Below are 23,834 nucleotides of genomic sequence, written 5' to 3'. Positions count from 1 at the left end.
AGAAATCACAAAAGAGGATAAAATTGAAGTGTTTTTTTTTTTTAATTTTATTTATTTATTTATTTATTTTTTTAATTGAAGAGTAGCTATTACCTGGTTGGCTCAAAAGTTCATTCAGGTTTTTCCATAGCATGTCACAGAAAAACTTGAACAAACTTTCTGGCCAATGCAATGCATGCATTGTGTAATCTCAGAGGTACCCACCTAGCTCCTCTTTGTTTATAGGATGCTGAAACCCAGAGGAATGCAGTGCACTACCTGCATTCCCCCAGCCAGGTTAGTGATTCACTCAAAACTTGTTAGCCCAGTATCCCAATCCAGAGCCATTCTCTGCTGTATCTTTTCTTTTTTAAAATAATTTTATTTGTTTATTTATTTTTGGCTCTGCTGGGTCTTCATTGCTGCCTGGGCTTTTTCTCTAGTCGCAGAGAGCAGGGGCTGCTCTCTAGCTGCGGTGTGTGGGTTCAGTAGTTGTGCCTCCCAGGCTCTAGAGCACAGGCTCAATAGTGGTGGCAAATGGACTTAGTTGCTCCCTAGCATGTGGGATCTTCCCAGATCAGGGATGGAACCCATGTGCCCTGCATTGGCAGATGAATTCTTATCCTCTCAGCCACCAGGGAAGGCTCTCTGCTGTGTCTTGTGAGGTATATTCTTCCTAAACCGCTTCATGTGTCTCTCTGACCCCCTCCACTCCCCACACAAATAACCATTTTTATAAATAATTTACTTTTGGGGGGAAATTGTATTGTTGTTATAATTTACCTGAAAAGTATGTTCTCATTTGACTTTTTCTTTGCAAGTTTACTCATCCTACGTACTTAAACCAGAATTTAGTAATCGCTTTTCACACAGATACACACACACACCTATTTTGCTCTGCCTCTACTTCACTCTTCCCATGAGAAAGGGATATTTTAAATATAATGATTCTATTAAATCAGTGTGAGTTTGGTATCTTAGCCTTTAATTACCTTTGCTGGACTGTTAAGAAGCTTCCTGAGAGAGGTCATTGTGTCACTGTCAGTTTGAGACAATGAAGCATATGCCCTGTGGATTTTGTTAGAAATGAGATTAAGCCTCAGGGAGGTATTCTTTTTCCTCCTGCATCCTTTTTCCCTCTGCTGCACTACGTCACGTGAATGCATAACACCCAGGTCAGGGCACAGGGAGGTGGAAAGAAATACTCTCAGCACATTTTTTTTTAATTGATAAAGTTATGATCACATTGTTTTAATCAATATTTAATTATTTTAAGTAATCAGGGTTTTTTTTGCTAACAATTAGACTTTCTGGGTCCATGGATAGTGACTATCTATGTAAATGACCATTTAACAGTAGGCTGTAAAAGAAGATTGTATGTAGAATTTCAGGGCATCATGGAATTTTAGATCTGAAGGATCAGGAAAATGCCAGATAATTTCTTGGGGTTTTCTCATATTTATACATTCTTCATACTCTTTACATTCAATGCTTGTTTCTCTCTCTCTCTGCACCCCGCCCTTTTTTTTTTTTACCAGCTATTTTGCATGTTAACTCAATTGCCAAACTTTGAAACCCTCTAAGGAGAACAATATTGTATTGCTCTGTCTCCAAAATATTTATATTTGAGGCCTGTCTTATACTAGAGAATTACATCTTAAAAATGTTTTTCACTTTAAAATAGCTCTCACGATCCTGGGTGCAAGGCCATTGTGGACTAAGGCAAAATCCTTCTCTGTTACTATTGACCTTCATTCTCTTTCTTGTGTAGATTTTACATTTTGTTTCCTAAACAAGGAAAAGCAGTTATAGTCCCACCTCTTATGTGCTTCCTCGCATCTGAGTTGTAAGTTCAGTACATGCACATATGTAAGATTTCAAGTGCAAAAGGAGAACAGAGTAGGAAACAGATTTTCGCAGACCCAGTCTGGGTCCTTGCGTAAGTGCCAACGTAAAGCGATTCAGTGATCAGTGAATAGTCTCATGTTGCCTGGCTCTGAAGAAAAGGATTTGAAAACCCAAACTTAATAAGCAGATCAATTGGGTGGGGGAGTTGATATTATTGTTTTGCATTCCAATAACATGCAGTGTTATCAAAAACTTTTGTCTTCAGCAGTAAAATTACAGGAGGCATATACCTTTCAGAATGTCAGGAAAAGGAGTTGGGGGGAATTTAGTTAAGAATAATGAACATATACCACTTACCACGGGAAGCATACACTGTGAGCTCTGGGCATCTCAGGGTAAAGGGGGAATTTAATGCGGGTCGAGGAGTGGAGGTCAGCCTTGAATCAAAGCAGGTACTTGAATTAAGCTTAATGACTGCAAAGAAGGGGACTCCTGGGTAGAGGTGTGAACTCCTAGGCCCAGAAGAAAGTCAGGTTACTTAATTCCTCAGTTTTTATAATAACTGTGTTTGCATTTCCCAGTGAAGCACGGGGCAACTTGTGGGTTAAGTCTAGAGGGAATCATTCATATCCATTTCTCATTCTTGGGCTAGTTTGGGTTTAAGTTTAGATTTAACACTTCTGGGGTTTCCCTGCTTCCCTTAAGTTTATTGCCACCAACTTATTGATAAACTGATTTTTTTTTAAACTTTAGACAAAGCATTCTGTTTTATAGTTAGAGATAATACTATAAATCTATAAAGGCTATAAGATTTATATAAATCTGGAAGACTGTAAAAATCTAAGACTATAAATAAACCTGTTTATTTAACACATTGAATGGAATTTGGCTAAATTTAACACTTCCTGAATACCTGTTCTGTGCTTGGTACTAATGAGAAAGAGAAAAGATGAAAAGTAGGACTTCTGCCTTCCCATGACAAGGCCGAGGAAATGTGGAAATCACACAGTAATTACAGTGGAATGTTCCTTCCAGGAGAACAGAAGTATCCCTGTATCTTTTCACCATTAGGTTCCTTGCATTTGTCACAGTGCCTGACTCGTAACTAAGGCTTATCATTTTCTCAAGTTGATGGATACACGGATGACTAGTTTCATAAAGACTGTGGAAATGGCATGTACAAGGTACAATATGGATTCAGAAGATGGGATGAACAACTTGGCCTTGGAGGGGTTCAATACAGATAATGAAAGTCTTTACAGGGAGATATTTGAATCAGCTCATGGGAGAGAAATAGGAGTTGTCTAGAGCTTCCAGAATGGTTTTCCAGCCAAAAGAATTCATGTGGACAAAGGCAAGGAGGTATGAAATGACATGGATGTTCAAGAAGTTGTCAATAATTTTTTTCAAGAATAAAGGGAGTAAAAGATTGCAGGGAGAGCTTTCATAAATAAGTGACATTTCTGATTCGAGTCAAGGCATGCTGCTGGGTATCAGAGTAAGAGTGCAAAATAAAGAGCCAAGAGACTTGTTTCCACCTCACATTTTGAACTGAGGTTCATCTTATTTACCCTCAAAAGTATTGGCATTTGGAAGCTAATTCAGGAGGTGTATCTTAGTATAGGAGGTATATCTTAGTATAGAAACAGTAGAGCCTGATGAACTATACAAATACTGTTCCAATGAGATTCTATAATTGGAAAATATATTAAAAGAAAGCTTGTGTATTTTCAAAAGTTAGTTTCATTACTGGATGATTGTTAAATAGATATACAATATATCACTTTACAGGGGCTTCTCTGGAGGCTCAGTGCTAAAGAATCCACTTCAATGCAGAAGATGTGGGTTCAGTCCCTGGTGTGGAAACATCCTCTGGAGAAGGAAATGGCACCCCACTCCAGTGTTCTTGCCTGGAGAATCCCATGAACAGAGGAGACTGCTGGGCTACAGTCCATGGGGTTGCAAAGAGTAGGATACTACTTAGCGACTAAACAGTAACAACAATATATCACTTTACAAAGGGAGCTGTCATTTAATAAATGAATTTCTGCCTGGTTCCTAAGAACAGTGATGTCATATAGGATATAAAATAATTGATTTACATGTGGCTTTCTCACCCTGTGTCTAAGTCGAGGCACACTTGCATTGGTGAGAGTTTTCCTACCATAGGAACATGACTTGGATTTCTTGGACTACCTACCCCTTAAAGGTTTCATTGTTATGTACTAGATAGAAAGATTTGGTGGGATGGGTATTTTTAAAAATTTAGATGTATAATCTGTTTTCATGCTTTTAACTTTATGGATCATATTTTCCAATTTTAAATGGCCATATTAATAAAAGTCAGTTCTTCAACTTAATTTTAAATGTATCTACTATTTTAATTGCACCATTAGGGTCATGCTAGGTGAAATTGATAGAAATGCTGCCCCTCTTCTGTTTCGACTTAAAGTTCAGCTGCCGCTGCTGTTGTTTCCTTTCTTCTATTTTCATTCTATTCATCTTTGGATAAAATAACTCCTTATTTTGCATGTCGAGGTTTAATGTATGTTCTTAACTTGATAGAGACTTTAATTTTGAGGGAAGGTTCTTGGCTGATTGCATTAGTTTAGCAGTTCTAGAATAAGATGTCTGTGGGGAGGGGCGGCAGAGTCCTGTCATTGATTCTCTCTTTATAACTGTGCCCTTTTAGCAGCAGCCGATTACCTGTGGTGCTTCTGACCCGGCACAGACTGAATCACAAGGAAGAAACTTTACATAAACCATTTATACTAAATGCTTGGTATGCCGGCAACATAAATCAACAACAATATCCATTATAAATTCATCCCTTTATCAGTATTATCTTGATAGAACTGATCCCAATGTGTGGGAATTTGAACTCTGCTTCAATACATCTAGTCCTGTGTAATTAATTATTCAGGCCACAGAGAACCTGGCCCCTGCGATGTAGAGTAATTCTTCCTGGTCAGCGTTAACTCCACTGGCAATAATAAATAGAAAAAGTCTCTAGTGATGCCAGTATTTTAAAGTGATTAATCATCTTTCCCCGCTTCGCCTCCCCCTCAGTTTTCTTTAACTAAGATTTTTCAGCAATAAATCTTTAACAATACAGGTAGGAATTGTTCTGTAATTAAATTTTGCCCTGCTTAATTTCTTACCTTTTATGTATGACAAAAAACAAAAAGTTAACATTTTAAGGAGCTCTGATCGAAATGCAAACCCAGAAAACTCCTTTATAGAATACTGAGAGATTCTCTATGGAAGATTAAGCTCTTGATTTTGAATATTAGATAGAGCACGTATTCATTAAAATTGTTAATCAACACCAGTTGGGGTGTCAAATATTCTGAAGTTTTGAATTACTTCACTTTCATGTGTACGGGTTGTCTGTATTAGGAAAAGCCTGACATATGCATATGTTCCCAAACGGAGAGAATAATTACTTATATCTTAACTTGCAGATAATTGATGTGAGCTCTGTAGGAAAGGGAGACTTTGCATCCTTTTGTAGTACACAAAGTGCAATTGCGGAAGTGGCAGGTAAATGCCTGACAGAGAATGACCATGTATTTCCAAATCATGCCCTGTAGAGCTGACCAGCCATCAAGTATATTCCACGTGACAGGGACAGATGTGACATATCTGTTGTGACACACTTCTGTACTACCAGTCTGTGGCTTGAGGTGACTCCTGTCCCTCCTCTGATGCTTTCTCCCGCTGCAGGACAACACAACGACGCACGGATGAACCTTGCCATTGCTCTCACCGCTGCCAGGTATGGGGCTGCCACGGCCAATTACATGGAGGTCATGAGTTTGCTCAAGAAGACAGACCCCCAGACAGGGAAAGAGCGTGTGAGCGGTGCACGGTGTAAGGATGTGCTGACAGGTATGCAAAGGCTCCGGCAGGGCAGATTTCTTAGCATCTTGCTTTGTCTGTACAATGACTGAATGATAATTTCTCTGTCACTTCTCTTTTATTGAAGCCAGATTTCAGAGTCCTATTACCTATATTCCTTATTGTCAACAACAACTGGTTTCACATGAAAATTTTCCTTTGTGGAACCTGGCCATTTTTTTTCCTCTTTGTGTTAAACATTAATGATGATCATGATAATAATGTCTGCAAAATTCCCACATAATGAATGCATTATGCTTTCTTTACAAAAACATGTTATTAAGAAAAGTCAATAAATGTGGCTAGCTTCAAAAAGTATCCTTTAGGTGACAGAAGCAGTGTGTTTACGTGCCATTCAAGTCAATCACTTTAACTTTGGTGAGATTTGCTTGCCTGTCCAGTTTTGTGGCCAGGTGGGCGAAGTTTCAGAATTACGTCGTTTCCTTCAAAACCACTGCTCACACTTTTGAGTTTTAAGGAGAAAGCAGCTCATTTACTCACTTTCTTCTTATTTGACACTTTAATGTCAGGCATTTTGCAAACTAGAATGAGAGCTGAAATGAAAAAGCAGCGTGTTTTTTTCCTGCAGTTTGGACTTGTTTTTGGTTAAATGTACTCACATGCAGGCCTGTTGTGTGGCTTCTCAATGACTCTGGTTGCCTGTATCACTCAAGTGATAATGTATACTCCACCATAAGTTAATAGATGAATTAATAATCTAAAGCATCAGTGAGCAGAGAAACAAATGGGGTGTGTGACTGACACTGCTTTCTTTCACAGGGGAGGAATTTGATGTGAGAGCCAAGTGTGTTATCAATGCCACGGGACCTTTCACAGACACCGTGCGCAAAATGGATGATAAGGACACCACAGCTATCTGCCAGCCGAGTGCTGGCGTCCACATCGTGATGCCTGGTTACTACAGGTACCCGTGTTCCCACTCATGCGTCATCATCGAAGAAGGGCCGCAAGAAATTGTCTACACGTATTCTTAGAGCATACCTTTCTTCATAATAGATGGTCTAGCTCACTGTTCAAAATGAGGAGAAATGACTGAAAAAAAAAGCTCTTCCAAAACACACATCACAAACCAGGCTTGAGAATTTCGTAGTTTTTATGGCAATACTCCTTTCTATGAGTTAGTGATTTGGAATCTGTTTTTGTACTTTTTTTCAGTGTACTCATCATCAGAGGCTAAGTCGTAGTATTTCTGAATTTTAATTTTCATGGAAACCCTAAAATTAATTTTGCAAAAATGTCCATAAAAGACATTTACATGAAAACACTAAAAAGTTCATTTTATAAAATACCCAGACTTGCTTATGAAGAATCTGAAAATGAGGACCAAATATTCTTATAATTTTTGAAATATATTTTGAAAAATAATTTATAATTTCTGATTTATCATTTTGGCAAAGATAATCAGAGGTAGAGAAATGGGCAGGGATAGAGATGAAATAAGAACAGCTATTAATTGAAAATCCTTTAAGTGGGGTGATGCACATGAAACTGCAATTTTTAATGTGCATTTGAATTTTTAGTATTTTTTATTTTTAATAAATTTGAAAACAAACATGTATGATCCCAAGAAACTAATAATGATTACCCCTAATGTACATTTCAAAAATATCTGGGGAAAAGTTCATGCATCCATGATGAATATGGAACATTTTTATTTCCATATGTGGCAATCTAATAGGCAAACTAGTACATAATTCTGTGAAATCATGATTTATGCTCAAGGTATTCATTAAGACATCATTTGTAGTTGAGAAATATTAAAAACCACATCAGTTTCTAACCTTAGGAGGATGGATAAGTAAATTATGGTGTATTTGCACAAGGGAATATTATATGGCCATTAAAAATTCTGAATAATTTTAGTGTCCTAGGAAAACCCTAGAGATACAGTGTTAATTTAGAGTGGAGGATAGAAGATTGTATGTGTAACATGAGCAAACATTATATAAGTATCTAGAAAAAGATGAAAAGAAGTATTTTAAATACCAATGGTGATTGCCTCTAGGTGATGTGATTATGAGTAAAAGGTTATCATTTCTAGGTAACATGGTTAGAATGGGAGTTATCACTTCTATATTCTAATAATTTTCCATAAAAGACATATTTTTAATATTTGATAAAACAGATATACAGATCCGTGACATTTCATTTAATATCTGCATTCTTCTAGAATGCCATCCCACTATGTAATGGATGCTGCTGACTTGTTAGTTAGTTTTCCACTAAGTCTTCTTGAAGAGAGTCCAAGATATTGTACCAAGCACACTTCTAATGAGAAAGATATCACACTTCTACCAAGAAGAATATTAATGAAATTTCATGTCCACCAGCTTCCAAGGTTTCTTTGTCCTTTTCTAAATGTCTACATATAATTAATAGACAGTCATCAGTGTTTTCACTTAGAACTGTAGAGACCATGGTGCTTCCAATCTCAATAATAAAAACTTATGCAGTGGTGCTTAATAGAGTCTTAAAAACTGTTAAGCAGAAGTTTAGTTCAAATGAAAAGGCGAGAAGTAAATATATGTACATGTTGCAAATGTTTCTTGTATATAGAGGTTTTCAAAAATAGTTTCAGACACAATTATATGCATTTATTTTGTGTTGGATAAAAATTTGCAAGGTCAGCTAGTTTGTAAGTCTTTGGAAGCATTTTTTTTAACATCTGTTGGAGTACAGATGTCGTACCTAAAGCGTAGACACACACGCATCACCCCAGTCCTTACACTTGCTTAGATCTTGCTTGTGCGTTGTGTTTCATGTCTTTACTATTGTCCCATGATATCAGAGGACACGTTAGTATTCGGTATTATTCCCTACGTTATTTCTGCCACTTCATAATGACACTGTTTCGGACAAGCCGTTTTATTCTGTAAACCTTAGTTTGTCTGTCGTTAAAATGTGAAGACATTCTACTCTTTGAAGTATACAGACAAAGACAGAATGAAGAGTAAGATAAGGTGATACCTGGGTAAAGAACTTCCTGGTTTGTTCATCGCTTTACCCCTTGTTAACTGTGCAACTTTGGGAAGCTGCTCATTTTCAGCTTCTGGTTGCTTATCTCATGATAGTTCCTAATTTGTGTACATTTTGACAATATTCCTTTGTTTATTTTTTCTTTATTTTCATGACTACTACATCTGCAGCTCCTGGTAGATTATCTGGTACATAATAATGACCGGTAAATTTTTGATGAGTTCTACTAACTTTTTGTGTTAACTTGCCCAAACTGAGATTGTTCCTTTTTCTAATTAAAATTTTAATCTAATACCTATAAGGGAATTTTAAATATATAGATATTAAAATATAAAACAAAATATGATTTTTATTTTTACTGCCCAGATAACTCCTGTAGACAAAAATAAACAAAAGTAATTGCTATAGAAAAATAGAAAGATATAGAATGAAAAGTGAAAGTCTCCCTCTTTTCCTCATGTCCCCAGCTTCAGTTTTCAATAATGCTTCTTTCTGATTTCTTCCATAAAATTTTATGTTTATGCTTGCACAAATGTATATCCTTTTAAACTTTTTTTCATGAAGGAACTCATGCTATATATATGTTCTCTACTATGCTTTATAATATGCTAACAACAGAGCAGATAGGTGGTTTTTAAGAAATATAAATACATATCACCTGCATGTAATACTTTCAAAACAGAAAGTCTTTCTTAATCCTAAAAATTAGGCATTAGTTTCAGACCCATGCCTGTAAGTTGTAAAAGTGTTAGTCACAGCTGGGTCTGTTTAAGATGCAGTAAGTGATCTCGTTCTACTTTGGGAGAAATTAATATCTCCGTTTTTAGCACCTCGAACCACAGCCACTAAACATCCTGTGGAGAACCTTGGAGGAGTGGCCTGGCAGCCCAGTTCCTGTTCAGTCTCTGTTTGCAGATGAGTCCCTTGGTTTGGGATTACAGTCTGGGTTAAGTGTTTGGTCCCTCTTTCAGTACTGACTTTGAGCAGCTATATCGCTGGTATCCAAGGGACGGTTTTTCTCTCCATATCAAATTGTTCTCTTGGGTGGGTGAGGTCCAGAGATCTCAGACTGAAATAGCTCTCTGGATTTCTCAGTCAGTCTTCACTCAACAGCTGTAACTCAAGGATTCTACTAGGTCCTCAGAGATGAGTAAGACCTTATGGTGCTGCCCTTATAACCAGCTGATAATAATTTAAGGCTTCACTTTGACTTTTCACTTTCATGCATTGGAGAAGGAAATGGCAACCCACTCCAGTGTTCTTGCCTGGAGAATCCCAGGGACGGGGGAGCCTGGTGGGCTGCCGTCTATGGGGTCACACAGAGTCGGACACGACTGAAGCGACTTAGCAGCAGCAGCAATAACTTAAGGCCTAGCATTTCAACTAGAAGCTGATCAGTTTGACAATACAATGACTTCAAGAGCCACTGGTTTATTGAGTGTAGGCTGCTAAACGGGGAATAAGGACTCGATATGCAGTCTACCCTGTTGGGCTATTTTCAGAGTTTCTTTATGGCATTTATTAAGCTTATTATGACCCTAACATTCCACATGTAGAATTATCTTGTGCCATCGTAGCAGCTTTCTCTCTTTCTCTAGATTATTTTAATTTTCAGAAAACTCAACACACAGAAATCATTTACTTTTGAAGGCACTCTTTACATTAAGAACTGAGAAGTTGCTGTATAACCCAGGGAGCTCAACCTGGTGCTCTATGACAACCTAGAGGGGTGGGAAGGAGGTTCAAGAAGGAGGGAACATATGTATACTTATGATTAATTCACATTGTTGTATGGCAGAGACCAACACAACACGATAAAGCAATTATCCTCCAATTAAAAAATCTGGAATTTTCATCAGAGTTGTGGGTAGATGATCTTACAAAATGGATAAGAAAGCTGTGGTACATATACACAATGGAGTATTACTCAGCCATTAAAAAGAATACATTTGAATCAGTTCTAATGAGGTGGATGAAACTGGAGCCTATTATACAGAGTGAAGTAAGCCAGAAGGAAAAACACCAATACAGTATACTAATGCATATATATGGAATTTAGAAAGATGGTAACAATAACCCGGTGTACGAGACAGCAAAAGAGACACTGATGTATAGAACAGTCTTATGGACTCTGTGGGAGAGGGAGAGGGTGGAAAGATTTGGGAGAATGGCATTGAAACATGTAAAATATCATGTAAGAAACGAGTTGCCAATCCAGGTTCGATGCACGATACTGGATGCTTGGGGCTAGTGCACTGGGATGACCCAGAGGGATGGTATGGGGAGGGAGGAGGGAGGAGGGTTCAGGATGGGGAACACATGTATACCAGTGGCAGATTCATTTTGCTATTTGGCAAAACTAATACAATTATGTGAAGTTTAAAAATAAAATAAAAATTAAAAAAAACCCAAAAAACTACAATACATCAAATGACTGAAATACATGAAAATAGTTGTCTCCTCCTTTTAGCCTACAGATGCTTTTTACTACTGGTGAGAGGTCAGTTTTTTTTTTTTTCCCTATAATATGTGTGCATACTGCTGGCTCCAACACTGATTGCTGAGTAGTTAGTAATAAATTGATTTCAGTTTAAATAAGGGTACTTCAGGATGGCAATGGTCTGCATGAGAAAAATTTTCATTACATCTAATCCTAGACACACACATAAATTAGCAGCAAGCTTCTTCTGCTGATGTCAAGTGACTTATGCATATTGAGAAAAGACCTATGCCTCACCGCGTTGTATGTACCATCCCTATAGTTGACAGCCATTTTCAAACTTTTGTGCGACCTTGCAGAATTAATTCTTCGTAAGAAAACAAACTTTTCCCTAAGGGTGAGTTATGAATTAGGTAATTTAGAACTGATGAGAAGTATTTCCAAGTGGATTCTTAAATTTTTATACCATTCATTAATAGCTTTGTCTTCCCTCTGTGCTTGTTAATTTTATGTTTGACACATATGTCTTCACTTAAGCAGTTGATTCTCTACAGGTTCCAGTTATGTGTGTGTTGGTAACTATCACATTCACCCTTTAAACTGCTTTTATTGCACTGAGAGGTTTTAAAAGATTCAGTAGTTGTGCTTTTCCAACAGCATTTCATGTCTCAGTTGCTGAATATTATAATTTTATGCTGAAGTTGATCAAGTTTATTGAGTTGCTTAGATACATCACATAGTATCTAGCCCATAAAATGGTCATATATATATTATACCAACATGTAATTTGTTCCTTAAATTTTAGAATGTAGAATTTATCCTTTTGTTTCAATATAGGACTATTTACCAAATTGAAAGTTGAACTCATGAGCTAATTTCTATCACAAAGTGACATGTTTAATATAAGGGCATATCAACCCAGGATCAAATTAGGTGCTTACAAACCATATTTTAACTAGTTTCTTTTAAGATCTTTAGCAAGTTTTATGGCAAGTACAAAGGAAAACTGTAGACACACAGAGACTGAAAATACTCGATATTTATAGCTTTCAGTATATTTTTTGAAAGTAAAATTACTTTAAGTAACCCTGAGTGAAGATGAGATCCTCACTGAAGGTTTAAATGATTGACACACTTTGGGGTGATTTTTGCATATGCTAAATAGAAGAATTGAAGCCTACTCTCTCCTGTGTCTCATGTAGACAACAGATAGTGATTTCTTTCTACAAAGGCTGTATGGACATGGCAGGCATTTCATGGGGCTGACGAGTCTTTGCAAAGAAGTATTATTACTCCTTGTAGTTTCAATGAAGAAGATGCATTAACTAAACTGACTATGGATTCCTTTTCATAAAAAAGTCATTTTGGGTTTGCTTTTAAATGTATTCAGACTCTCATCCTTACACATTTGAATCTTGAGTTTCTTGTTTTTTTAATTTTAAGAGAAAGACCCACTCCAGTACTTCTGCCTGGAAAATCCCATGGATGGAGGCGCCTGGTAGCCTGCGGTCCATGGGGTCGCTAAGAGTAGGACACGACTGAGCGACTTCACTTTCACTGTTCACTTTCATGCATTGGAGAAGGAAATGGCAACCCACTCCAGTGTTCTTGCCTGGAGAATCCCAGGGACGGGAAGCCTGGTGGGCTGCCGTCTATGGGGTTGCACAGAGTCGGACACGACTGAAGCGACTTAGCAGCAGCAGCAGCAGCAGCAACTATGAATAGTTGACTGTATGTCTTTTAAAATGTGTGAGCATAACAGGGATTTTTGGAATTTATTGAAACCAAATAGAATTATGTTTCCTATTTAAGAAATATTATTAATAGAAGCTGAAAATATATTTACAGAAAATACCTTTAACATTGGTTCCTTATGAGAATTCAGTCAAATTCAGCTATCTGAAGGTTTGTAGTGTTCAACTATTTGAAAATGACACTTTGAAATTCCTCCTGCCATTTTAACAATGTCTCCAAAATTTTAGAATGGTTAATGAATCCATTAAAACAATAGTTACTAATGATTCAATAACACAACTGGGCAGGTTTTATCAGTGTTTATTTTCAGTTGCATCTTCTTGCAAGTGTGTTTTACAATTTGATTTTAGAATATTAAGTAGGTATTAGAAAAATTCTTAATATTTTTGAAGATTTTGGTCTGGCAGAAGAGGCGTCCTTAAAGCTTAATTTAGTAGTATAATACACTGGCATCTTCTGCCTATTTAAAGATTTTCATTGCTAAAATATTTCTCTCCTTTTTGATCTTATCCCAGTACACTGTTATCCAGGTAATAATAGAAAACTGAGCCCTTTTCTCATGGATACATTTCTTGAGATTTCAGTAAAATTGAAATAAAGTAAGAAATCTCATATTTGGTGAAGTGGTATAAGCTTATTCAGGCAAAAGAGAGTAAAGAACTTTTTGATTATATTTTAGTTTCTAGAAAGTTAGACCCTTCACTTTTCTCACAGACTTCTCAGACCTTATACAGAAAGATGTACCAAATGTCACATGTTCCAGGAAAATACTTTCCATGGGCTTGAAAAAAGGTTGAAGAACTTAAGTGACCATCATGAAAGGAATTATAGGCATTTATCCTGCTGACATTATCTGATGTGAATGGTGCAAGGGATCTAAAGACCCAAACAATCGGAATTGAAGTCCACCTACTTAACTCACCTTGCATTGCTGGTTTTGCTGTAGAATATTATTATAAAAACATTTGCTTGATTTCTTTTGTATTACCATTTTTTTTCTTTTAGGAATTTCTAGATTAGGTTAGCGGCAAAGTAATAGTTCGTGTGTTCCTAATTTGCTTATATGAGAATTAGTGAATAAAATGTTTTAGAATGCAGATTAAGATTGAACTCTGGCTGACTTCAGAAATATGTGACCCTTTCTTTTCACCCCAGCCCAGAGAGCATGGGACTTCTTGACCCAGCGACCAGTGATGGGAGAGTTATTTTCTTCTTGCCCTGGCAAAAGATGACTATAGCTGGCACTACCGACACTCCAACTGATGTTACACACCATCCCATTCCTTCCGAAGAAGATATCAACTTCATTTTGAATGAAGTGCGTAACTACTTGAGTTGTGATGTTGAAGGTAACATGCATTCCTTTAAGTTTACTCTCCCTTTTTTATATCTTCCACACCATCCCAGCTTTCACTAGATAACTCCCATGCGCCCCCACTGACTCATCTTCACAGCTGGCTGGCTCTGACTCTTAGGTACTGACCACTTCTTCTAGAAGCCTTATGAAGGCCGAGGCATAACACAATAGGAAGAAGTTGCCTTTTTCCCCCTCCACTTTCTATATCCACATGAAATGCATACCATCCTCTTCTGGTCATTTCTAATAGCAAGATTGGAGTGCCAGTCCGGCAGGGCTCTAAACACCCATGCTTTTCTAGGAGAGTATGAAATGTTTGCATCACTAATTTCTAGAGCTTGAGAAGGTATGATTGACAAATCTAGGATACCCAAAGGAAAGAATTAGTTAGAGAAATGAGAGGATAGAGGAATGTATTCTAAGAAATTTAGTGAGCTGTTACTATGTAGAAACTGGAATATTAACTATGGTTTTAGCTAATAAGCATGCTGTTTTAATTGAAAAAGATAAAGTTCACTTCTTTCCAGGGCTAACTTGATTGAACATGCCTTCTTTTAACTTGGATGTCATAGTATTTTCTCCAGTGGATATATATGGTATAATGCATTTTTTTAAATTCACAGTAGTTTCAAAAGTTTTCCAACATTATTTCCTATCTCACTTAATAACCTCACCATCCATCTAGTCACCCAGGCTGGAATGGCATGCTTATCTTTGTTGATCCTTCTCTTTCTACATCCAGTCCAGTTCCCATCTCTGCGTACTCCGAAGTATCATGTAAATCCCCTCTCGCTTCCATTGCCCTGGTTCAAGCCTGGGTCATATTTCACTTAAACAGTTGCACTGACCCCCTAACTAGCTTTCGTGCATCAGGTCTGTGTCCTCACCTGGTCTGGTCCTTCCATCAGAACTCTATAAAACACAATTCTATCATCACATCCCTGCACAAAAATATCCCTTTGATGTCTCATCATTAACTTTAGCAAAGTTATTTAACTATCTCATACGGAATCTAAGGCTTTTCATGACTTGTCTTGGCAGGTTTGCATTCAGCTATTCCACCTCTGTGCATTCAATCATTTAATTATATTGCATGACTTATTATTTCCAAATCAGGTCATGCACTTTTAAATCTTCATGCCTTGTTTATGTAGGTCGAAGTCTTGCTCTTGGATAGTCTTTCCCCCAAGTTTTCATTTTGGCAAAATATTATTTATACTTCAGAAGCCGCCTATCTTTTGTAGTCCCTTAGATCACTGAGCTGGTATATCACAGCAGTGTATAACAGGTAATAATGTAAGATATATTCTCACTTGGAGCTCCTTAAGGGTAAGTGTTCTTTATTCAGTTTCAAAGCTTGTTATATATATCTGGTATGCTACTTATAATTATTTTAAATCAAAACGAATTAGGTGCTTTCAAGGTTTTTGATGCTAGTAGCAATATGAAAATCTTTTTATATGAAGGTACAAAATTTAAGATTTTTGAAAAATAGTCATCATCTGTTTATATCAGGAATCTCCTGTAATGTTGGCTTCAATGGAGGCCATGCAAGGACACAGTTTTTGTCTTAATGTGACTCACTAGAATCTATGAATCCTTTTTCCCTAAGGAATTCTTTTCATTATGTGATCACACATTTACAATCAAACAAAACAAACTGCTTTACAAAGTGGTTTAGCGGATTCTCCTAGTTTGATTGATTGATCCATATTATATAGTTTTAGTTTCTTCTAATTTCAAATAATGGTTGTAATTTCATTTTGAGTAGAGTTTCTTTGGATATCTGTAATAATAGTATAAATATATTAAGTACATGTAATTGAAATCTATGTGGCCAAACTTATACTCTTTCACACACACACATACTCACACACAGTTATTTAACAAACAGTTATGCCCAGTTTAATATCCATTGCAATTTCAGCTTGATACTTTTTCCCCTCATTTTGTGAGATAGAAGGAGCTTTATCTGGGTATGACTGTACTTTAATGAACTGATTATTGTTACTGAATCCTGCTTCATTTCACATTTACCTGGATATATTTTTTAAAAGTGGGTTTATATTGGATTCCAAGAGCAGGAAGTTTAGATTGCTAGAGCAAGAAACAAAATTAATTCAAGAGCAGAGAGCTATAGTTGACAGGTTCCAAATTCTTAAAGTTCAGATGCACGAATGAGAAATCTAACTGCTTATATGTGCCCAGAGACTGGATGTGCTGGAAACAGGTATAGGTTCCAAGAAGCTGCTGTGCCCATATCATGGGTAGGGATTTCCACTAGTGAAATGAGCCTTGGGCTAGAACAGACACCAAGCCTATACCGCTCACTTTTATTCTGCTTATTAATACATAGAGGACTTGGTAATACCAGCTAGGACCTCCTTGGTCTGTAGAGAGCTTTTCAGTTAACATACCTTTTGGTGATCAGGTTAATTGGTGAAACTAATGAGGAATTTTTGTGAACTTTGATTTTTTTGTAAAAATCGATTGAAATTAATATGTGGATACTGTAAATTGTAACATGCGGACACTGCAAATTGCCTTTCCACTGGTGGTCTCAGGAATCTTGAGATTAAGAATTCTCTAGGTAGCAAACATCCAGGATAAAAGCAGAAGTGACAGCTCTTGCTTGTACTTCATTTATTTCCCCATGCTCACCATCTATCACACCTTTCCTCCTTATCAGCTTATCCTTTTAAAAGCAATTCAGCCACAATGATTCTTCATGGTTTCTTTTCATTCTTATTTATTGAACTGAAGTCCTCAGAGTATATGAGGAAGTACCCTCAGTCTTGGTAGAGTCCTAGTTAGCTAAAGTATGTCTATTTCCAAAGTAAAGGCATTCTCATTTGTATTTTTTCCAAGGAATTTTGGTGAAACCTGATATTCTCTTCTATACTGTGAAATATAGTGAAATAAATGTGAAAGTGAAACTCAGCTTCAGGCCCCATTCAGTCTTTTTGACTACATGCTGTTGCTGCACATATTTTAATCTTATTTTTCCTCAGTAGGTAATGAGTGCTTTATTTTTAAAAACTCTACTATCATGGATTGCTTTTTATGCAAGACCCTCTGCTAAGTCTATTGCTTATATTATCTGATTCCTCATAACAACCTTATTAGTTTTATTTTGTAATTTCCATTTTATAGGTGAAGAAACTGAGGCCCAGTGACTTTCTTTCCCATAGGTCATTCATGTTGGAGCCTGGTATTGTGTATGTCAGTCTTGCCCTAATATTTATGCTTCTAAATATTGTGCATATTCCAGTTGCTAGTCCTGGGTTTGTTGCATGATGTGATATCATATCCACTAGGGAGTGGATTACTTCTCTCAGTTCATTTCATGGAAGCTGGTAGACACCTTCGGAATGATGGTGACGTTTGCTCTCAAGTGACTGGCCTTATTTGGATGTGACTGTTAAAGTAGAGGTTTCATTTCTCATAACCAGTCACTTGGGCCAAGCAGTCTTCTCTACAGATTTAAAAAATTAGAAACTTTGTATAGATCCCAGAGCCATGTTTTTGAAATGGTTAGTATTCACCAGGATTGAAATAATCATTTAAAAACGATTTATTAGATGGATAAGTAAAATTCTGACAACAGTTTCTGAGCCTCCCCAAATGGCTATATCCTTAAGAAAAAAAAAAGTGTCAAATCTTAACACTCCATGCTGTTCACAGCAGCTGCCACACTTCTGCAAAATGCGTCAGAACAATTCTGAAAAGCATTTTGTCTGTTGGGAAGGAGACCATGTCTTCTTTCACAATTTAGAAAGCTCACCATTCACAGGCTGAATTTTCTAGATTACTTGTTTGTTCTTTTCTGAAATGGGTAATTGATAGTTGTGTGGTGTGTATTGGATTAGGAGGAAAAATGATCTTTTGAAAAATGTATCATTAAGTCTGCTGTGTAGAGGTTAATCAGGAGGATGCAGTGGTGAACCAAGCTGTGACTTAAAGGGGTGGAGGGGGACAGAAGATCTGCAGAGTGCTTTATCCGTGGAGTTTTTCTGGAGTGCTTCTCTAAGCAGCTTCTCTAGTTGTACACAGGTTTTCACATATGCAATTAGTAGTGTTTATAGATTGCCTGTTATTCAATTAACAACGGAGCTGGCCGTATCAACTCACTGCAGACCTGCCTTTTCACTGCCAGAGATTGTACCAGGGTTATCAACTTACACAGGCTTGGATGTTTTCCAGCTGTTTAATTATAGTGTCACGCGCTTTGCTTTTTCTAGTTTCATTAGTTTATAAATGTAATATGGTATCTTATTTCTGTGATTAACACTTCATTTCCGCAGGTTAAACATGCTGGTAGAGAAGTATTGATTTCTGATGCTGTTTCCCCTGTGTTCGTTTAGATATTTTCACATGCTTTTTATTGATTTTTTTGAAAGTGGCAAACATGAGAAAGAGCACCCCAAAATGTATGGCTAAATAACTGATGTGAAGCAAAACAGCACATTTAGCTCTTAATTATCATTTCCTGTGGGCTGCCTTTTCTATTAACTTTTAAAACCAACGCTTCTCTTGCCAAGTTTTTAAGAATAAAAATACTAATTATAATTGGAAACAATTATACAGCACTTAGTCTTTTCAACCAGCTGTGAAAAATGTCTATTCAACTTTACTATTTATATTTTAGTCATTATATAATTTATACACTAAAACTTGAATGAGTTATTTACAATAAAAATAATATAATAAAAAGAATTCTTAACCATGGTGGTTAGGAGGACTATGTTATTTCCTCACTATCCTTCTGAAAATATTGACAAGAACCTTTATACACTCCAGAAGTACTCGCAATTGGCACTTAAAAATCAACTAGGTGCCATCTGGGTGAGCTACTGTCATAAGTGGTGTCTACCAAGAATTTTTTTTCATTTTTAATAGTCGTGTTGTTTCCTCCCATCTTGTTTTATTAAGTGCAAGTGTTAATCACTCAGTCATGTCCGACTCTTTGCGATACCATGGACTGTAGGTCTCCAGGCTCCTCTGTCCATGGAATTCTCCAGGCAAGAATACTGGAGTGGGTTGCCATTCCCTTCTCCAGGGGATCTTCGTGACCCAGGGATAGAACTTTGGTCTCCTGCATTGCAGGTGTATTCTTTACAGTCTGAGCCATCAGGGAAGCCCTGGTGCTTTTTATTTACTTTATTTATTAAAGTTTTCAGTTATTCTAAAAGAGGATATCCAGTTATTTAAATATGTAATCATTAGAAACCTAAAGTGTAGCATATTGGCTCAGAGGCCAAAATATTATTGCTTTTGATTTTGTAATGTCAGCTCTTGTTTGATATAAAAACTTCAGAGAATGTTCTAATATGTCATTTCATATATATTGATCAGTATTCATGACTTCTACTTGATACAGTATTTGAGGTACTGAGAAATACTAGAATTGATACTGCCAAAGACTTTCAACATGGTGAGAAAGATGCAACAGTAATGCCATCTTGCTTAGCTATCTCGACAGTATGAGGACCAGGAAAATCAAGGTGAATAGAATCTTTGAGTTCTGAAGCATACAAGCTAGAGTTGAGGTTTTTCCTCACGTATTATACCATGGTGAGTTCTTGACTACAGCCAAGATGATGTTCTTGGCTACAGCTGGAATGGTAGGGTCAATTTCTGGGTAAGAACTTGAGGGTAGGAGTTCTTACTTTAGTAAAAATATTTTCATTTATTTGAATTGATGAGATTAGTAGGAGAGAAGGATACTTTGAAATGTTAAGTATGGAGCATGCTGTGATAGTAAAGTATTTTGGAGAGAGTCACATTCTATTACAGCAGATTATATTCTCACTGTCAGATTTCACTGAATGGTTTCTCCATTGGAGACATGAGCAAGGTGGCCATGGGGGAGTTACCCAGTTTGAAAATTTACCAGGACAAGTCTGAGATGTACTACTTGACAGTTTTGTTCTAGAACTGCATTACGCAAAATTATAGCCTATATGTGTGAATATCATGTGCTTATTTAAATTTAAATTAGTTAAAATGAGAGAAAGTTTGAATTTCAGTTTCTCAGTTGCATGGACCACATTTCAAGTGCTTCATAAGCTCATGCAGCTGGTGGCTGTTGAATTAGACAGTGTAGGTACAAAACAGTTCCATCACTGCAGAAAAGTCTATGAAACAACTCTGCGTAAGCTAAAGGTACTTACATAGACCGTTTAGAAGCAAATACTCAATTTATTAGAATCGTTGAATTGGTATTTTTTGTTGGTATAAAATAAAGAATGCAGTATCTTGTAAAAGAAGATCTCCAGATATAAGAAGTCTCAGGAGGTGATTGATTTCGTGATTGAGCAAAACCTTCAGTGCAGGACCCTTACTGCTTTTCACTCCCCCACCCTCCAGGTTGTTTGCCCCACAGTTGTTTCCCATTTTGTTACAATATGGCTGCAGAAGTTCCTAGCAGGATTGGAAGGTCCTCTGTGCTATCTGTCCACTGCTCATGAATCTTTTACCAAAGAGAACTTTAATTAGAGTGTAACAGTGTGCAAGGTTTCCATTGTGGGTGAGTAAGTAATAAAGAGAGAAACCTGTTAGTTCAGTTTGCTGCTGTCTTTTCTACAAGAAGTTAGAATTCATGTTTCACGTGTTTAGCTATGCTGTTCCCTGTGGTCCTAGATTATACCCACAGCCCTGACTGGTCACTACTTAATTTAGATGGTAGAGAGGTAAAAAGTGCTTTATTCTTCGTCACATCCCCCCACCCCCTGCAAAACGGCATTTTGAATAATCCATACAAGTCATTAAATCTCAAGGTTGGGAGAAAACTGATAGACAGTAGATCCCCTGATCCAACCACGCTCTAATGTAATAATATAACAATGCTTTAGGCCATAAAACCTGATTCTTACTTTAAATGTGATCTAAAATTTGATTATCCTAAGTGTATCTTTTTAAGTAAATTTTATCTCAGTATTCATCTGATATAATTCTCAGACTAAAAAACTGAATGCTAAGATATCAAGCAAAATAAGTTAAGGTTCTTGACCTGTTATGAAGTCTTCCTGATAATGTTTTCTCTTCCTTTTTTTGAGTATCAATTTCAAAAATAAGGATTAAAAATCATATCAGTATATATTGTGCTTCATTTAGTTTTCCTCCCTGAATGAAAAACTCAAATGTTTTAGGTTGGTCTTTTTGTTTCAGATAGTACAGATTCATAGATGTGTTTTTCTGCCTGTTATACCAGAAAAGGTAAAGCATTTGTCACAAGGATTATTTGGATGTGCTTTAAATTTACTTTAGAAAGTTTAGTTTTCTACCAAATAATTTTAAGATCAGTCAGAAGGCTGTGAGAATTGAAACCAAATTCCTGATCAGTGTGGCTGCCTAAGGAATTTCAGAGACACACTTTGAGACTTTGCAGTGACCACAATGACGTTCTAAGTGGTTGGCTAAGTTTTATTTTTGACTCAGAGAGCAGTTTGAACCCTAATGGAAAATAGTGGTAATTTCCTAGTTAAGCTTTTTGTAAAGATTAAAATATTGCATGATTTGTGTTGCGGTTTTACAAGACTTTTGTGGAATTGTGTGGAGTGAGAATTAACCCCCATTCCATGGAAACCATCAGGATTAAATCTGTTGAAGAAGATCCCCCCTAAGGGAGCAAATCTAGGGATGGTATCCCAGCATCAAGATGCCCTCATGGTCAGCAGTTAACAAGACTGGAAGCCTTAGGTTTTCCTCACTAGCGTATGAGTTTTATTCTCCCTTTGTTTAGATTCAGTGTTGGAATATGGGTTTGATTAAACACCCCTGTAGAGATGTATGGGTACCTCTTTCTTTCAGATTGTAGTCATATTATGAATGTGGCCCTTAACGAGCTATGCCAAAATATGTCGGATTACCTTAGCCTTAGATGAAGTTATCTTTACCAGACATCTATCTTTCGTTTGAGATCAAGATGGAGAGATTGTCTGTCATCCAGTATAACTTTTTAGGGTCTTTTCCCTGTACTTGGTTATGTGCTCTTTTTTTGGACTGGTCTAATATTTAGTCATTTCAAAGTCTTTGTGATTCTTTACACAAGAATTTGCTAGATATATATTTAAATATTTTTCAAAGTCTGCTTTGTCTAAATATATAGAAGGTTCACTATATAAGAACACACAATTCAGATGTGAATGGGATCTGAAATCCAGATTGCCCTCTTCTCCTAATAAGTATTTTTGTCTTTTCTGGGAAGAGATAGCAGGATACATTCTTGGAGGAGATATGACAACTCATAAGTCTTTTGGTTTGCTTGGTTGGTTTTTGTGTCTGCTTTACTGTTGTTGTTCTTTGTAACTACTGCAGATTGTCCCAGCTGAGGGCTGCTAACATTTATTTTGTTTCCTTTTTGAGAACCCATATCAGTGATTTTTCCAGATTTTTGCTTTTTTTTCACCTCCTTTACCATTTTTCTGGCTGCTCTGCACAGCATGCAGGATCTTAGTTCCCCTACCAGAGATCAAACCCATGCCCCTTGCAATGGAGTCACGGACCTAAGCCCTGGACCTAACCAAGGGCCTAACCACCGAACTGCCGGGGATGTCACCATCCCCATTGTAACTTACCACTCATCTAGCTCTTATATTTAAGGGCTTTTCCTCCCTTTTAAAGTACATATTATGTGTTCCTTTTACTGAACTATTTTCTGTTTATTAATTATTTCATGGTTTTGTTGAGGTGTCTTTGAATCATCCTTTTTAACTCTTGGCATTGATCCTTCCCAGTGAGAAGAGGGGATGTCCTGGCTGCGTGGAGCGGTATTCGCCCCCTTGTGACAGATCCCAAGTCTGCAGACACGAAGTCCATCTCCCGAAACCATGTCGTGGACATCAGCGAGAGTGGCCTTATCACCATAGCAGGTACAGGATGCTACCTTGTTGTTGGATGTGCTTTGGATAGCAACTTGAGTTAAATTCTCACATCAAAATCTCATTTAATGCTAATGAACAGGTTTTGTTGTTTTTTTTTTTAATGATTCTGAGTAACATCTTACCGATGGCTTCACCACATTTGTTATAAACAACAGGTGAATTTTCTTATTAATAAGTTGAGAAAGGGTTAACTGTAAGAAAAATGGGTAGTAACCTGATGAATGACTTATCAATGTATTTTTAGGTGGAAAGTGGACAACCTATCGATCTATGGCAGAAGATACCATAAATGCCGCAGTCAAGGCACACAATTTGAAAGCAGGACCAAGTAGAACAGTTGGGCTTTTCCTTCAGGGGGGCAAAGACTGGAGCCCCACACTCTACATCAGGCTCGTCCAGGACTATGGACTTGAAAGTGAGGTGGGTGTGCGTTGCCACATCATCTTCCTCTTGACTTAATCTCACTGTTGCCAGTAACAGGATCGGCAACCATGGGGCCTCCATGACTCCGAGTTTCCTATAGCTCAGTTTGCTTCTGACAGTGTACTGTGGGAGTGAACTAATGGGAAAAAATATTTTGCTCTAGTTGCTAAAAAAGCAATGCATGTTTTGGTTTCTGTTTTAGAATCTAGGGTTTGTATGGCTTGTTCCTAGCAGACAGGACCTCCCGAAT

The 23,834-nt window shown here is 37.1% G+C and overlaps 1 protein-coding gene across 2 annotated transcripts in view; it reads left to right on the top strand.

The window, feature by feature from the left end:
- Positions 1-23,834, top strand: part of GPD2 (glycerol-3-phosphate dehydrogenase 2) — a 150,244-nt gene that overhangs the window by 111,487 nt on the left and 14,923 nt on the right. For both annotated transcript variants that reach the window (XM_027560332.1, XM_027560326.1), the window contains exons 7-11: positions 5,554-5,718; positions 6,508-6,652; positions 14,075-14,268; positions 23,015-23,149; positions 23,406-23,581. In XM_027560332.1, coding sequence (XP_027416133.1) covers positions 5,554-5,718; positions 6,508-6,652; positions 14,075-14,268; positions 23,015-23,149; positions 23,406-23,581 — 815 coding nt within the window. The remainder of the gene's footprint in view (positions 1-5,553; positions 5,719-6,507; positions 6,653-14,074; positions 14,269-23,014; positions 23,150-23,405; positions 23,582-23,834) is intronic.

The sequence above is a fragment of the Bos indicus x Bos taurus genome, chromosome 2 (assembly GCF_003369695.1).
Source record: "Bos indicus x Bos taurus breed Angus x Brahman F1 hybrid chromosome 2, Bos_hybrid_MaternalHap_v2.0, whole genome shotgun sequence".
Classification (NCBI taxonomy): domain Eukaryota; kingdom Metazoa; phylum Chordata; class Mammalia; order Artiodactyla; family Bovidae; genus Bos; species Bos indicus x Bos taurus.
The sequence above is the reverse complement of the archived record's forward strand: the minus strand, read 5'-3'. Positions and strand labels throughout refer to the sequence as shown.